Source organism: Ptychodera flava, chromosome 17, assembly GCF_041260155.1.
Source record: "Ptychodera flava strain L36383 chromosome 17, AS_Pfla_20210202, whole genome shotgun sequence".
Lineage (NCBI taxonomy): Eukaryota > Metazoa > Hemichordata > Enteropneusta > Ptychoderidae > Ptychodera > Ptychodera flava.
The window spans coordinates 12,847,383-12,865,841 of NC_091944.1; the positions used below are offsets into that span (position 1 = coordinate 12,847,383).

An 18,459-nucleotide genomic window follows, 5' to 3' on the forward strand; every position below is an offset into this window, starting at 1 on the left:
TTCGAAATTACTATTTACGCCATTTCCGATACTGAAAAAATGTAATCCCACAGTTTATCTCACGATTTCATTTTGTTTAGAGCATTATGCAGCAGCTCTTGCACTATTTTTTCAATAATATAAACTTATAATTAATTTTCATGTGTATTAAATAGAAAAAAATCACATAGAATTTCTTACAAGTCTTTCAGAAGCCTGTTTGCACTTTGACCCGCGGTTTGATATTATTTACGTTCTAAAAGTGATAGGACGAAATATTGTTTATTTGACATTTTTTTAAAACACTTCGCGTTCACGAACTTTTTGTCAGTATAAAATAGCGTGACCCTATAGTTTGCTCGAAAACGTGATGCGAACCGAAAAAGCCTAGAATAAGAGAGTTTTAGTCGAAAACTTAAAAAATCTGGTATGAAAATAGTACTTCAGCAAGTACTTTAGCGTCTCGCCTCTCGATGGCGCTAGACAGCGCCACCACTGCACCGAGCTCATAGCGATGACGTGGGCAAGTCACGTGATTGTGGATGTGAAAATGGCTGAGGTCTACCGAGTATGGATGCTAGCTTAGGCTGTCTCAGTGTCTGTGATTTCGTGGTACATTCAGCGACATTTACATCGACAAGTAAAGGACTATTCCTTTACGTTTTCTAGTGGAAACCAGCAGCTGTCTAATACTATGGCTGAAGGTGGTGCCCCGTTTGAACCCACCAAAGATGAAAGCGACGGTAAGTTCCTGATCATGTGAGAAAAGTTCGAAGAATTGTTTTTCACCACATTTGCCGGTTTCTATCCGGTAAAACCCCGGGCTGTGTACCTTTTGCTGCTATATTGTTCTTTGGAAATGTAAGCTTCCTATGCCATTAACTATCATTACGAAGTGATGATCAATGCCACTTGATATTGCATGAACTGACGAATAATACACATCGTTGTTGTGTACGTGATCGTGAACGGTGAAGTCATGAAGCACTATCTCTGTATGTGTGTCACCATCTCTGTGTCACAGCTGTTTGGTAGTTACACGATATCACACGAGTCACACCGTGTACCAAAGCAAATATCTAATTTACCAGTTATGAAAGTGAAAGTTTTTCAAGGTTGTTGCGGCCGGCTGGTCATTCAATGTGAACTGTTTTCGGAAAGAATCGTTATCGTCCAGATACTGATGTGACGCCCAAGTACGGAAGACTGGTGGACTAAACCATAATCATATTTTACACTGTGCACTGTGCATTGTTTGAGTTTTGTCGTTTTCAAAGGGCTGTGAACCTTAAGCGCAGCTCACAACATCAGTTTTTGTCCTTTTTTTGAGCTTCCAATAAAATGTTGTCATTTCATCCGGTTATGAGATCGTCTGCATTTGGGATCCAAAGATCGCAGTATTGCACAGAGTGGGGGACTGTGTGAATACTATTGCTGCCACAAGAGCACAATCAGTGACCCATGCTACGATTGACGTTGTAAGTTAGAATGTGAAGATGATACGATGTCATCAACACTTTCACGAAAACCACAAATGCTGATCAGTTTACTGGCCTCATAATGTTTGGGCTATGACACAGAAAATAAATACAGTATGTGTAACCAAAGACCAGGAAATCCCTAGACACAAAAGTTCAAGGTGAAGTCTAGTCACAGGCACACACAAAAATTGAAAGAAACTGCTGACAACAGCATCACTGCCACACATTGTAGAACCCTAGTGTATTGACATGGATTGACAGACTTACCTGTTTGCAATTCGAACTGGGGTGAAATTTTTCATTTGTTAATATTTTCATGTGACCTAATTAGTAATTTTCCTTTTCAAATTATTCATGATTTGTGAAGGAAAAAGTAAGGAAAATACTAATTTTCTGATTTTATCGTGCTGCATGTAATACAAAATAGACAGGATACCGTTTAATATAGATTGGTTTGTTGCCAGCCAAGCTATCAAGCAGATTAGCATATTGTGAGAGAAATAAGTGTTTAATGACTTTACAATCAAAATAACAGTGGATGGATATTTACTCCGTCCCACCAGTGCTTTGCTATCTTGCCTTTCTGTTTTCATGGAAAATTTACAAACATTCACATGGTTGGTAAATTATGCGAATATATTTTAAATTGTCATCAAACACCATTCTGATGAATTCTGTAGGACCTAGGAAACTTTCAGAATTTTTGACCATTTCTATAGAATGTAGTATTTGAGGCAACTCCACCATCATGAACAAATTCTTCTTGGGGTAATCGTTGAGTTGGTGACACATGATACCTTGATTTTAGTGTGGTTTCAGCACTGTCTGGTTGAACCTCTGCCCAGTATCAAGTATCACAACACAACACAACACAAATCATTGCATCATGCAGCATAGCAGTGGTCATGCAACACGGACATACAGAGAAATCATATGTATTACTATTTTCCTATTTCATTCACTTGGTAACTCAAAGATATTTGTGTAATTCTGAACTTGACTCACAGCATGCACAGTGTTCAGAAGTGTTGAGTACTTGAAGGCACACCATGGCCAGTGTCAATTCTCATTATGGTGTTTTAAACCCTCACAGTTAGTGTAATTTACATAAAAACATAATTCAATGCAATAATCAGTGATAACTAGTTACACTTACAGCATCTTAGAATAGGTTGAAATTCTCAAGAAGTGTGTCTTGTGGTTTTCATCATCCACCTGATTAAATAAATATTACCAGACATGATGATTCCAAGCTGTTTGAATGTGACCCTATCATCAGTACAGGTGAAGGTCAAATGGAGGGCATGCTGACTTCACTGCAGTCACAATCACAATAGAGCGGGAGGAGGAAACTAAATGTGAAAATGTAATATGCTTTCAAGGATAAATATAATGTTGTTGATTTAGTCATCTTAGATTTCAAAAGGCTGAGTTTTTGTACACTGTTTAGTGTGAAACACCCTAATTCTAAGTTTATCTGGCCAGTGGAGCATGGTTACACTGTTGGTCATGACAAATAGATTAGTGGCTTCTATAGTTGTCCAAAACTAATCGTGATCTATAAATTAATAACAGTGGGAAATGCCATGCCTCAGAAGACTCTTGACATGCTAATTTACATCATATACAAGCTAGGCAAAATTTTCTGCAAACATTTGAAGCAATATTGAAAGAAGCTTTTCAATACTTTGTATATGGCTGTTACATGTATGCCAGTATGATATGATTGATACTAGTTATAGTAAAGTTACATGTAAATTTTCCTTTACCCTTGAAGTAACTTTGACAAAATGACATTTTCCTACCTTGTCAATCACAGTCTATGAATATTATAGTAATCTATCTCCAGTTTGCTCTGTGCATATAGCATTTTACGTATCATTCTTAATTTGCTTGATGTTGGCTAGGACAGATGTTCATCTTCTAACACAGATCCTAAATCTTTGCAGACTTCAAATGTTATTCTTTCAGGTTAAAATCTTTCATGTCCAATACACAATATATTAACATTCAAATTCCCTTCACTCATGTCAGCCAGACATTTTTAGGGGAAGTCAAGAATTTTCCAATCCCTCAAGTGTAACTGTTCAGTTCAACTAGCTACACTACATTGTCACTTCCATGGTCAGCACTTTTGACATCTTGAAATAAAAAATTTGTATTATTACGTGTATTGCAGAGTTCAATAAACGGAAGGTGAAACTCCCAAACCGGAAGAAGCTGGAAGAAGATGTGGAAGGTGTTATGTCGCAGATTAGACATAAAGAGGAGGAGTTGGTATCCTTTATATCAAGTTCAAGGTTGTTGATATGATATCAACAGTGTTTGATTCCTGGAGAGGCTATGTTAACTTTATCAAAATGATATAAAATACAGTGTTTTCCACAGTTTTGCTCAAAACTGAGCGGTGGCTGATTTGCATAACAATGCATGGTTTGCATGTTCTTTTGTTGTGCAAAAACATATTTTGTATTGTTGTTAACATATGATGACACTGGTAAACCAGAAGGGTGGCCCAGCCCTCAAAATCATGCCCTTATGGAGCAACCTGAAATAGTAAACTAAGTTAATCTATAATGGTTTGATGGCAATCAGAATATGATGTCATTACCGTTAAAATGTATGTATACTCAAGATATATCAGTAAGAGGTGAATGACCCAAATGCATGTGCCAACTGTATGTCCCAAAGGCAAGATATAATTGCCGCTGTCCTTACACCTTTCCTGCCAGGTTGAGTAGTTGCTGTTGGGTCAGCTTGGTTACAATCATTCTATACATAACAGATAATGGGTTTGACAGAGTTAACAGAAGATCTCCATCAAATGTTGATATCGATTGACGGTACCAAATACAGTATAGCATAAGTCACAAGCATATTTGGCTCATGGTGAATTTTACCAACTTTGCATGACAAGGCTTTCAAAAACAGGAAGTTGCATTAGTGTAAACCTGATCATACTTAACATGAATTTTGAACTTGACCTGGCAGTACATCACAGAAAATCTTACTTGGTGCTTGCAAAATTTTATTCAGGAGGGATAATAAATATTTTACAATTTCACATTGTTCTAGGTTCCTTGATTTTGACGCTGGTCTCAATGTCCAGGGTGAAGTGTGTTTTCAATAACTAATGTAAGGACCCTCAACAGAGTTCACAAGCTATACGAAAGTTAATCAGGGCCTGAAAATTACGCTTGCCCGATGCCCGGGACAGACTGATTTCTAATACGGACTAGCGCAAAACTAGCCCTCACTTGCCCGCGGGCAGAAAGTTCAGAGTCAACTCAGTGTTTTGCCAAGAGTGCGTTCTTTCGTCTTTTGACGCAAATTAGAAACAATGTCCCCCAAAAGTACCAGACATGGGTCACTGGAACGCACTCAAATCAGGGCTTATTTTTTCATCTCAACCGAAACACTAAAGAAAAATCAGTTACTCTGTTACAGTTTGCGATTCATGGTATAAGCAAGTCGATTTGCGTCCACTAGCCACTGGACCCTGGGGCAAATGCCGGGCCCCACGTACTTCTCCACTCATTTTACATGTAAAATGTAACGAGATAATAACCAGACAGTGATGTTTGAAGCGGAAGCCTAGATCATTTTAAATAGAACAACTAACTTTTCACCTAACAATTAGGACAGTGAAACAGTAAAGCAAACTTTATTGACAACCACGGTTTCTCTACCCAACTAACCTGCTAGCTACAGTACAGTACACAGTGTGTACGGAGAATGAAATTTCTAGCCACACTCACACTGCACGGAGCATCAAAGTTCAATGGCACTATGTGGTGTGATAGAAGCTCACAACTTTACCTAAAAATATCAGTAACTCCAAAATTTTGATGAAGCACTATATCCCTGTCTTTCAAAGTAGTATTTTGCAGTCAGAAATTTCTCCAGAGGGAGTCTCATGCCACTCTTCGATCGTACGCAGCAAGCTTGTGTTGGTCACCATGCTGAATTCCTTATATGGTTAAGACCCCTTATCTTGATTGTAGCGGACCTTAACAAAAGCCACCTAGCTTGTCAAAGCCGTGTTATGGCAAGTTGCTATTGCTATTATGAAGAGAAACGAGTTTCTCTCAGATATTTAGTGTTTTCAACCTATTTTTTTTTTTGCGATTTCAATGAAAAAGTATCAGTCATTTGGGCAATTATAAAAATGAAGTGATCTTTACAGCAGTAGTGAAAAAAACCATGTTAAATGTCTGCATTATTAGACTATTGTCTTCAATCACTTCTACTTTTGTAGTCATAAATGTGATGAAACATCTTACTAGTATTTATTTCTGTTAAACACATCTTAATGCGGTAACTGGAAAGAATTCCCATAAAAGACGAAAGCATATTAAATAATTTTCATTATGGTAATGTACTTCTTTTACAATTATAAACTGTAAATACCACCAATTTGTCACAAACCATGGTAGGAGAGGTCCCACAATCTGGGTAAGAGCAGAATCATTTTTTTGGAAAATTTTCAGGGCAAGTGAGTTTCTGCTACGGACAAGTAGAAAAATAGAGGCTACTTGTCCGGGGACAAGTGGATAAAAATTAAATTTTTCAGGCCCTGTTAATGTGCATCAAGTATTGTATTTTCCCATTGTCATGCCCTGAAAAGCAAAAAAAAATTAGTAACATAAATTGTTTCAGTAACTGAGATGTGTATTGATCAAGACTGATTTAACCTCAAATTTATAAATTGGACATGGTAAATAATTATTCACAGCTTTCCCCTGTGAAAATTCACCCTGCGTGTAGACTTACATGTATATGTTAGTCATGTCTCAATGTAATCTCTTACTTTTATGTATTGATTTATTGCAAGTGGGAGCTTTACAGTGGCTCTTAATAACCTATGTGAAAATGACCTGCATAGTAAAATTGCGAACACTTTGAATTAATATGTCAATGAAAAACAAACAAAATGAGACCTTACACCATTTTACATGCATTTATTAACATGATATATGTGACACAGTTTGTTGAGAAGTGTGTTGTGCGTTCTCCAAGTGGAAATTTGCAGAATGGACCAGAAGGCCCATATATTCTGACACCATTGCAGCATAAGACCAACAATCAAAGTATCACAACTCAGTAAAGTTTGTAAAGAACAAATCTGAAAATAATGCATTACTGTGCAAAAGCAGTACATGTATCTTTCCAGTGATTTTGATTCAGCGATATGGATCATGTTGATCTTGATTTAAATGATGTGCTGTACACCAGGTACAAGCCACAAAGGGATTCACAGTATGTTAGTCAATACTCAGTTGTAGCATGTCTTATTGACTTTCTTGCACAAGTCTTGCATTGAGTGATTTGTTAATGTCCCGTTTGGCCAAGCACACAACCACAGTCCGTGTGTGGAGGGATTGTGACATTCTATGGTTTGATTTCTAGTTGTGTAATAATAGACATATAGGTGACAGGCAATCTTTGACAAAAAACCTATCTTTACCCATCTCCCGCTCCCATGACCCCAATACAACACTAGACTTTCCCTTGACTACGGCTCTCCAGAAATCTCTCAAACAACGTCCGCAGACAGAGGTGGTGACAGATGACGGGGCAGAGGGAGATAACTTACAGAGTCAGCTTAGAAGTGTCAGAACTGCTAAAGAAGAAGCAATAGAAAACCGGAAAGTTCTTGACAGTCAGCTGAAAGTTATCAACGCAGATATTGCAAAGAAGGTAAGATGTGTGAAAGTATTGTAATGTCAAAAGGGACAAAGTCGGCCATTTTTCATGGATTTTGTTTGATACGAGATACTACTTATATTGCTTAACATGTTGAAAGATACTGCATGAATGGGTGACCATGCATATATTCGACCCCGGTTTTAGACACGATACATGAAACCAACGCGGGAAAGAATAAATGGTCATGACCATTAATTCTTTCTCGTGCTGGTTTCATTTAATTTGTCGAAAACCTGGGTCGAATATATGCATGGTCACCCATTCATTAAGTATCTTTCAACATGTCAAACAATATAAAGAGTGTCTTGTATCAAACGAAATTAATGAAAAATGGCCGACTTTGTCCCTTTCAGTCTGTTTTTTCTGTTTGATTTGTTTTTCGATTACGATGCTGAAATAACAGAGTGGGAAAGGGTTCCTGTAAAGTCATGACGTTGTGCACCATTGATGTCTCATCTCTCCACCATATGGATAAATGTTTACAAATGTGAGTTTTCTGTGTCATCATTGAATTGCAAAATACATCAACATTCAGCTTGATCTGTCCTAAGTTCAGCAACGTTGGACATGATCTGTCTGCATATTTACAATCGGTTGCCACACAGCACACTTTGATGAACAAAAAAATATGTCATTAAGGTTTGTAAATCAGCTAGAACAGGAGTATATGTGTAATTCATCATTTTAAAAGTTAAATGTGAGTAGGTGGTATCACAATATCATGTCATCCTGATGAAAAAATATTATTTGATTGCTTTATGCCTTATTGTTGAAACAAGTTTCAGTTGAACTTACGTATAGAAATGTTTAGATACTGTTATAGTAATAAAGTGTAATTGAGAACTTATCAAGTTCAACTCTCAAACAGACCATGACTGCATTATGGCGCAAACTGTTAAGTTTAGTTGACTGGCACATTGTATACATGTCATTCCTGTCAATGTGCTTGTTGTCCCACTGGAGATTGCCCAAGGCCTGGCATGGAAAGGAAGGCCTTTGAAGACCTTTGTGCTTGTCATAGCCTTTGGTTTATTTCTCTGACCTCACAAACACAGAAAAATACTGTTATCAAATTAGGTGTGAATACAATCTTACTTGTTTTGGAAACATTTGCTACTTCAGATATTTCCTTTCATCAATGCATTGCAGTCCATCGTTGCATAGTGTGTCACACATATTGTCAATTTAACCTTCAGCTGCCCTTATTGATGTCTTACATGTGATATCATGATTTATCAGAGGTTTTATGCTGCACCGCTTTGTAAAACATTAACTCTCACTTATTTGAGTATATTCTCGAGAACTTCCCCCAGTGATTGAAAGAGTTTGGAAATCTTCCAACATTGAAACATTAAATTCAAGGGGACAGCAAAATATTTATACATTTGCCAATGACTTCGTTAACACAGGCAAAATTGGCCAGGGCCAAATTAGGGCCAATGGCCTAAATTTAGTTTCTGTTCAGACATAATCACCATGAAAATATACACCATCATAACTCTATAAGTTCAGATTGCTCATAACAATGACGTAAAAATTATCAGTGTAGAGGCAGCACAACTTTGTCTGTGTGAACATGATATACTATAGAGCTTTACATCTCATTGACTGAGGTTGCAGTTGGCAGCAGTGTTTAGTGTTGAAACTTTTGAACCTCATACCATCACTGGCTGGTGGATAGTTTACAGAGAACGGTGATTTTCATGGCCAGGGTCAGTATTAGAATATTTTAGAATATAAAGGGATTGAAATAATGACAAGATTTGGATAGAAGTATGGCAAGGTGTTGTTGTTTCTGTGTGTCCTTGTACTAGTTGTAGTGTGGGGTGTCTGGGTCAGGTACACCATTGCAGAAAATATCTGTGTTCACAATTGAAGACAAAAGGTGCAACAGAGCTGAAAAGATTGGCAAGTTGCTAAGTGTAACCTGGTAAACGTGTTATAAACATCAATAAAAGTAACAGTTATTGTTCATTGGGCAGACACATGAAATATTGTGACTGGAAATTCAGGCATCTGCAGGGGCATCTGAGTCAGTTTGATGTACCACTCATTAAAATTTACATCTACTCATATGAAGCTGACTCAAAGAAGTTTGAAGAAATTCCTTCCTTTTACACAAAGAATTCAGAAATCTTACTGATTTACTGAGCACCAGGCTCTAAAATTCAGTTATATGCATGTATTTTTTCCACTTGAACATGTTTCATCTAACAGAACAGTTCACAATTTCAAACTAATTTCTGTCATGCAAATTAATTACTGAGTGTCAAGAATTATACAAGAGCAAATCTTACAAGTAAAAATTTTATATTTCATAGTACAGAAGGACAGAAACAGTATGATTGAATATTTGTAAAGTTTGCAAAGTTCTGTGCATCTGTACAGACTGTATAGTATTAAAATATATCACTGAAATGTTTGTTCCTATTTGAAAGTTTGTGTGATAGAATGCTTTCAAAGTAAAATTTTTAAAGTTTGAAGGACAGGATTTGTCTCTATTAGACTGCATAGCTACACAATCTGTGTAATAGGTATATCCCTTTTCCTGCCAAGTCGGTGAAAATCCGCTTGAAATTCGGTGTAGCTAGAATCTGAGCAGCCACGGCCGTTATCCTGCCAAGGCGGTGGAAATCGGGCTACTTTTTGGTACCCCCTTTCCTGCCTAGTCGACGGAACTACGTGTAGCAAACCCTTGCTCGCGCTAGGGGTCGTTCGAGGACAGGTTTTGGGCGAGGAACGGCGTTTGCTCTCGAAATGGGTTCACAGAGAGTCCAATGACAGGGAAAGGTGCGGAAGCTACCCAGCCAGTCCCCCACACCCGGTGGGGGACTGGTTTTTTGGGGGGGACGAGTAGCGTACTTGGCAGGTTAGCACGTTGACGTATTCTAGCGGAGTTTGGGTTAACTTGGCTCTGAGGCACTACATAGATTGCGGCCGAAATTGACCGTCTCGGCAACGCTAATCTGTAAGGCAACCATCTAAGACCGCCTCAGCTGGCGGTGCAATTTTTTGCCAATGGTGCGAGACGAAAATCACGGACTTGGTCCTGATTGACGGGAAGTGCGGACGGATTTGACGGACTCGGCTTTCTGTAAGGCAACCGCCTAAGACCGCCTCAGCTGGCGGTGCAATTTTTTGCCAATGGTGCGAGACGAAAATCACGGACTTGGTCCTGATTGACGGGAAGTGCGGACGGATTTGACGGACTCGGCTTTCTGTAAGGCAACCGCCTAAGACCGCCTCAGCTGGCGGTGCAATTTTTTGCCAATGGTGCGAGACGAAAATCACGGACTTGGTCCTGATTGACGGGAAGTGCGGACGGATTTGACGGACTCGGCTTGATTAGTCCCTGACATGGAACTGATCCGAACGGACTTGAGCGACATTTGTGAAGGGTAACCACCGCTTTTAACCGACTTGTTACCTTCTCGAAAAGACTACCCACTCAGATGTCGGACGTTGTCGGCTGCACTTGGCTCTAGACGTTCAAGCCGTGCAACGAAACACACCGCCTCAGCCTTGCCATTCACGAACATGGCCTCAAAATTTGATACCATTGTTCACCGACTTGGCGGCTGCGGTTAGGTGCGTGAACCGTTGTTCACCGACTTGTTACGCCTATGTTGTCCCTGTGAAGTTCGGCTAACGGCCGAGTCTAACAGGAGTTGGCAGACCTGTGTTTGGTTTATACCGTAGTATGACCGACTCAGGTAGAGGTACCTGTCGGTATATTCCGAGTTTTACGCACTCGGGCGTCAATGACGGGTCGTCATCACCGCTGGTGACGTAGACGTGCTGGCCACGTTATTTGAAGGAGCCATGTTTGCCCAACGGACGAGGCCGAGACAGCCGTTAACAATTTTGGCATTCTTCATCTTTGACCGCCTTAGTTGGGTAAGCCGCTCGGCAGGCGACGGTTATGACCTAAACAAGCCGCTGAAGCACTGTTCGTTGCCGTACAAGAACGAGACGGCCAGTCCATTACTGCTTAATGGGCGATCTGTCGGGTTGGCTTGTCACCGACTTGGATGACAATACGCCCTGCGCAGGCGTACTTAGAAGGGACATGAGGTTAAAGATACGGGTTTCCCACCCGTACTAAACATGGGCTTGGGCCAACGTCCTTGGGTGGCAGGTGCGCATGCCACGTACCCAGCTGGACGGAATGTCAAGTTGAGATGCTAATGACATTGACTATGTTATGCTAAGTGCTCAGGGATTTGCATCGCAAATGAGTATTATTAGCATATCAAATGGTGCGGACAGGCAATTTACATGACGGGTAGGAATGTCAGCGCCGGTTGGTGGACTGATTGCCGTAGGTCCATTATAATAACAGGTGGATGCATATATTAACACCCCTGCGTCCAATCATGTCCAGGGCTTTGTTTCCCTGTGGCTTTAAAAGGGAGGGACCTGCTAGTCTGTCGACACTGTTCCAGACATGAGCTTGACGGACCGCAAAAGTTTTCTGAAGGCGAGCAGACGACTGAAGCTCAAAGATGCAGAGTCTCCGGGCGGTAGTGGTAGCGATCGTTGTGATGTCCCTAGTAAACGTTCTAAGAAGTCGGGCAAGAAACGCTCCCGTAAGGCGAAGCTATCTCCGGCTGAAAAACCCAGTGGTAAGCGTAAACGTAAGAGCGATCGTTCTGCCGATGAGGATGATGACGGGTCACCGGTCGCCAGTGGTTCTCACCCGGCTGCTCCGGGAGAGACTACTTCACCTGCAGAGACTACATCTGCTCTTGTGGGAGATACTTCACCTGCACAGACTACGTCTGCTGCTGCTAGTGAGACAGTGAGTAACAAGACGGCTGATGCCATTGGTTCTCCCCCCGGCTGCTCCGGGAGAGACACCACCTGTTGCTACTATGAGCCCTCATCCTGCGTCAGGAGAGGTTCCTGTGCCCAGTGCGAAAGAGCTTGAGTCCTCGTCATCAGCAGAGGCTGCCCAGCCCGCTCCTGCCATAGTTTCGTGTGCTGTGATGTCCCCGCCGAAAAAGATAGTGCGGAGGGTTCGTTATCAGGATAGCCCACCTGATTTTGAGCCAGATATGATCCTTGATGCCGCTACGGGCGAGTTCAGGCCCAGACGCCCAGACGACGGTGATATCACCGCTGAGTCCGACTCGGAGGTTGACGAGGATGCGGCAGAGGACGATGACTTTTATGACAGGCAGTATGTAGGTGAGGCAAGCTCTGACGACGATGATGACGTTGCTGCTGTGTTGGCGGAGGACGACACCCCTCCTGTCTGGCGTATGTCGGAGACTACCGATGCTAATATATTTGAGGAGACCGATTTTGACCATGAGAGAGGACCGACTTTCACCTTGCCCAGCCACTCCCGTGAGCTCGATTACTTTTTTAAGTTTATTCCAGCTACACTGATCAGATTGGCCAAGGACGAGACTAATAAATACGCCAAATTCCACCAGCGATATATCGCTAGGAAAATAGATAAATACTGGCGTAACGCTGACTACCGAGAGGTGCAGGCGTTCATTGGCGGCTTAGTCTGTATGGGTGTCGACCGTAAATCATCAGTGGAGGATTATTGGTCTAGCGATCCCTTTCTGAGAAACCAGGGTATTTCTACTGTGATTACCCGCAGTCGCTTTCAGCAGCTTATGCGATACTTTCATCTGGCAGACCCAGAGAACGATCCACGTCGTGATCCTGATGAGGCACGCCGCCGACGTCGGTGTCAGGAGGATCCCCTGTATAAAATCAATCCATGGATGGAGCCCATAGTTGACCGGTGCGTAAATAATTATAAGATGGGTAGAGAGATCTCCATCGACGAGGGCATGGTGCGATTTAAGGGCCGTTCTAAATTTAAGCAGAGATTACCGCATAAGCCTGATCGAGACGGTTTCAAGATATGGCAGCTGTGCGACTCCACCACTGCATACATCGCTAACTTTGCACCGTACCTAGGTGTGAAATTTCGGGATCGGACTGATGGGAGACGGCAGGAGCGAGGTGTGGTGAAAAGAATTACGATGGAGCTGGTCCAGCCATTCTGTGGATATAATCACAGCCTATTCTGTGATAGCCTGTTTAGCACGGTCGTTACTGCTAGAGAGCTGATGGAGACCGGGATCTACATGGTCGGGAGTTTTAACCGCCGTAATCGTCGCACCATGCCCCCTCAATTAATTCCGCCGGGTAAGAGGAAGCGCCTTCCTCTGTTTGTTGGGATATGAAAGCCACGACCAGAACGGACTCTCGTCTTAACATCACTGCTTATCAGGATAGTAACGCTCAGGTGCTGATCTTGAATACGGTCTATCCACCCTTGGAGTGCGTGCCAGTGGGGAGGGAGACGAGCGGCGACAAGTGCCTCTGTCGCTGTATAATTATCGCCGGTACATGGGAGGCGTCGACCGAGCCAACCAGAAGCGCAAGTACTTTCACACTGGGCGCAAGAACCACAGATGGTGGACATATCTGGCATGTTACCTGATTGATGTTGCCCTGGTAAATGCATATATATGCTTCAAGCATGTACACCCTGATAGTAAGCTGACCCATAAGATGTTTCATCTGCGTGTTGGGAAACAACTCATTGGCGGTTATTGTGGGCGATCGCAGCCCAGTGTGAGAGAGGTCGAGGCCACCGTTTCTCGTGCCTCGTACATCAATCCACAAAATCAGCCGATGCACGTTGTCAGCCGTTTGGAGGGGCGGCAGAAATGCTGTAAAGTATGCAGCAGAGAGGGTAAGACCACTGCGAGCGGACGACTGTCTGAGACGTCCAAAGGATGTAGTCTGTGCGGGGTTCATCTTCACGAGGGCGAGTGTTTTGCGGCTTTTCATCATCGCATGATGCTACGAGGTAAGAGGAGCATTGGCGTGCAGACCTCTACTCACACAGCCCCGACGACACCCATCAGCAAGAGAACCCGACGTAAATAACGGACAGGGGACAGCTTCGCCTAACAGTGGCTTGACTGTATTCTTAACACGGACCATGATCACATTTTGAGCACGGTTGTGCCGTTTGTTTGTGCTTTACGATCCCGCTGATTGTAAATTGAAACACGGGTTATTTTGTACAATCCCCCGATTGTAATCTTTGTAACACGGACCATGCACTCGGACGTCGAGACAGACTCTGAGATTTATTATTCGGCATAATGTAAATTATTCCCGAATAAAATACTATCTATGGATCGCATATTTTCGTTTGTTTTGTTTAGACGGATTATTTTGTACAATTCCCCCTATTATAATTTTTGAAACACGGATCTGCCACCCCGATTGTAATTTTTGAAACACGGACCATGCACTCGGACGTCGAGACAGACTCCGAGATTTATTGTTCGGCATAATGTAAATTATTCCCGAATAAAATACTATCTATGATCGCATATTTTCGTTTGTTTTGTTTTTACCCCCACTTTCGTTTTTGGCAGATCCGTAAGGACGCTATAGTAATGGATGAACGTGCGTTGTATCACGTGGGAGGGGCACAGCCCAACGAGGCTGTGCTCGTGCGACGTAGACGTTGTACCAACCATCTGTCGTTGGGGTTAGTGCATAGAGCAGTTGCACTGTCCAGAGCTAAGGTGGTACAAAACTGCACCTTAGTAACAACTGCACAACTAACCTGTTAGGAAACGGTAACACTAACGAGCTAAGTGTTCACTGAACTGGCCAAACTACGTACACGCCTTCCTTCAATGGCGGAACTATGTCGTTGACACTACGTCAAAGCAGACTGCACTGTGCGACTCTTCCAAGTCGTTCAAAGTACGTGGCCAAGTGACACAACCCAGGGAAACAGGACAGGTTTGAGGGTGCTGCCGCACCCATAGCACTAACCCCTGGGTCTTCTACTAACCCACGAGAGAGGTGACGTTTCCCCGGTGTGGCCGTGCGTGCCGGCGAACGAGCTTTACTTCCGCGAAAGTAAGCTAGAAAAGGGCATAAAAGTGCACGTCCCCCGGGGCAAACAACGCCCGTGACCTCGTCATTTTCTGGACACAACCTCATCAGCGGTTGCCCCTCTATACGGGCATGCAAAAATTTTTGAAGTCTAACACGTATATGGTCGGTAATCGTACCCCGAAAATGCGGTATTTTCCCGCCAAATGCCTGGCAGGAAAGCGTGCAGGAGAGCCTATCTTCTGTAGACACGGTAAAGGGGGCCGGTTTTGACCGACTTGGCAGGATAACGGACAGGGGCGCTCGGCAGGAAAAGGGATATAACTGTCTCTGTAATGATCTTAGCTTAGCACACTTCTCAATATATCATGTCATGGAGTGATTTTTTGATAGATGAATAGATGTGTATTCTTGTTTGCAGAGCAAAACTTGGTGTAGGTAAAATGTTATTCCGATTAAATGGATAATAAGGACTGGATTGAAAACTTCTAGTACATGTAAACATGACTACCTTACTTGGCAAATATCTGCAACTAGGGCAAGTGTTACTTATCCACACACAAAAGTCTGGGCCAACTAGCATATTACAGTCAGCCCCAGACCCCCCTCCTGTTTTGGGTAAAATTGATCTGATGCTAGGCCAACACCAAGCATTCACATTGCTTTCATAACACTGACATAAAAGTTACATCAGTGAAGCAGCAGCGCAACTTTGGCTGTGTGAACTGGGTATTGGTTACCTCAGATGACCTTGACATGTCTGTTTATGAAATGCCCAGTTTATCATTTGATCACAGTCTGGTGTCTGTTTGCCTTATTTATTAAGAAGCTCCTGTCATAGTTATTATGATTGATCTGTCAATTAATTAATGCTAATTGTTTTACTTTACAAGTGCATATCTCTGTGCTGACCAAACAGATTATTAAAGGGGCAGTCCTCAAGCCCGGTTTCTCACATTAGTCCATGTTGATATTTGGTATATACATGGTGTTAGCCCTTTGTTTTCCATGGAAACCTTTATCAAGTTGGTCAGTTTACTTTTAGATAAAAGCCGATAAATGACCTGTCCTTTTAAACATTGTCAAAGATTAAACATTTGGCCAGAAAAGAAGATACGTGTACTTTACTTGATTTGTATAGATCTGTATTTTCAAGCAAGGTTTGAAAATGTTGGTAAATACAGTGGCAATGATGGTAACATTTGGTATGCCATCCCATTCTGGGGTTACTGCATGAAAACACACTGAAGTGAACTCCATTAAGAAACCCAGTAAACTTAGCTAAGTTGTTCATGTGCTGTATCATCAGATGATCTGTTTTCACTAGGAAATACTTGTTGCATTGCTGCAGTCCACACAGTGTTCTCAGAAATGTTTGTACAAATTAGGTACTATGAGGAGTGTCTCTACATTGCTGTTGCATTGCAGCATCACAAGTTGCTCAGCCATTGTACTTTGAAGTAGAGCTCTGTTATAATTCCGTATGTAACAGTAACAATGTGTGGTAAGTCTTTGTCTGCAATCTAAATGTGGCATCTCAACTTTCATGCAATTATCTTTCTATCTTCTGGTGCATCTTTGGATGTTTTAATGCTTTCGCAAAATCCAAGTTGCAAAATTCTGCATTTATTTCAGCCATAGCATTCTCTGAACATGCATTGTGTCCTTGTCAAACCCTCCTCCATCCCCCCAACACTGCACAGACAATAACCCCTGATAAGGCACTTGTCTTATTTACAAAATTGTTGCTCTTCAGTGCTATTGCAGTAATACATCTGCACAACCACGCTGCATGGAGGTGATTATTCCATGCTGTGCCCTGACACAGATCTATTTTTGGATCTGAGGAAATGGCTCTTACTGTTCTACAAAAAAAAAAATTGGCAGCATGTCCAAACATGATTTCATCATCCTCGTAAAGAGAGGAAGCAATGATGATTTCATTCTGAAATCCATGTTTTCTTTGATGACGATACAGCAAAGTAGTGTAGCATATTACAATATTTGCGCTTATATGTATTGTATTGATGTGTCCCAATCAGTGTATGTGATGCAGACTTCTAGCAATTGTGTTTCCATTTATAATGAGAAATTGTTTGTTTGTGTGTAGAGAATAATTAGCAATGAACTTGTCAGGACTTGCTTCAATTTTTAGATATTTATGCTTCACAATGCATCCCATGTGTTTATTATTCTTCCATAAGAGTAGCACCGTGTGGAAAGAGTTTGTTAACATTGAAACAGTTGTCTTTGGTATTCACAATTGTGGTCAATGTTTTCAATGTTTTCCATAAATTAAAGCAGAATACAATGCAGAGTTTTCAAAATAAAATGACAGCTAACTGGTAGCACAGGTTTCAAAGGATTGTATTGAGAGCGGAAGTATTTCCTTGGATTTACAACCATACAGAAATCCAAACAGGAAATAAATAACACAATGATACAATTGATGCCAGACAATACAGTAACAAATATACAAACCTCATGGACACAGAGCTATTTTTTCTATTGCAAAGGAAGTTTGCGGAGGAAAAATGTTACTCTGAGGGTGGGGTCATTACGTTAAGGTGCAGCTAGAGGGAATGGTTTCTCATCAGTCTCAACCCCCATCTCCTCCTCAACCCCCACCCCTTTCCAGTCATTGCAGTATTGATTTCTTCATCACCTCAACTGAAAACAATGTAGTTTCCTCAGGGCAAGGTCATGTGACAAATAAGTGTTCATGCAAACATCATGTATTTGTTAATCTCTGCCCCTGCACCTACATGCACTGCAAGTAAATATTTTGCCAGGCTAACAGAGAAGCAAATTATGGCGTAAAAATAATTATGATAATCTTAGTTTATATGTACATTGTCTTGACAGCAACATCAAACATCAGATTCAATAACCTTGTACTGGACAATTACTTTCATTTACTTTCTGTGATGGATGCCTGCTGCAAATTTGCGTCTACTGTAATGTAATATTGCCCAAATAGGTTGCCCTTAAATTTCTTTTTCATTACTGTCCAATTTTCTGTTTCCACAATCCCCAAAAATAAAAAAGTTTTTTCCACCTTGTATGTATCCATAGTTCCCAATGTTTTGTTTGGAATGAGGATGTGGAACTGGAAGTATTTTATTCAATTCTGGTCGTCATGTTGCTTTCTGATGTTTCACTTGGACACAATCATCGTCCAAAATAACAAGTCAGAACACGTTTATTGCAGTTGTTGATTTCCATGTCATCAATATTGTGTCATCGGGACCATCTGTTTCATTTTATATCAAGCTGAACTCTTCCCAGCAGATTTCATTGTTGTTGAAAAAAGAGAGAAAACGGAAAGAGCAGTGCAATAATCAGGTTGTCTGGCTGTCTGCCAGTTTTCAATAACAAAACCAGCGGAAACAAA

General features: G+C 41.5%; 1 protein-coding gene across 1 annotated transcript in view; it reads left to right on the forward strand.

Moving 5' to 3' along the window:
* Window positions 1-487: 487 nt before the first annotated feature.
* The window catches only part of LOC139115476 (uncharacterized), a 36,361-nt gene continuing 18,389 nt past the window's right edge, over window positions 488-18,459 (forward strand). Inside the window, exons 1-3 of the mRNA XM_070677596.1 lie at window positions 488-722; window positions 3,640-3,737; window positions 6,990-7,160. Of these exons, the coding sequence (XP_070533697.1) occupies window positions 674-722; window positions 3,640-3,737; window positions 6,990-7,160 (318 nt within the window). The 5' untranslated portion in view covers window positions 488-673. The remainder of the gene's footprint in view (window positions 723-3,639; window positions 3,738-6,989; window positions 7,161-18,459) is intronic.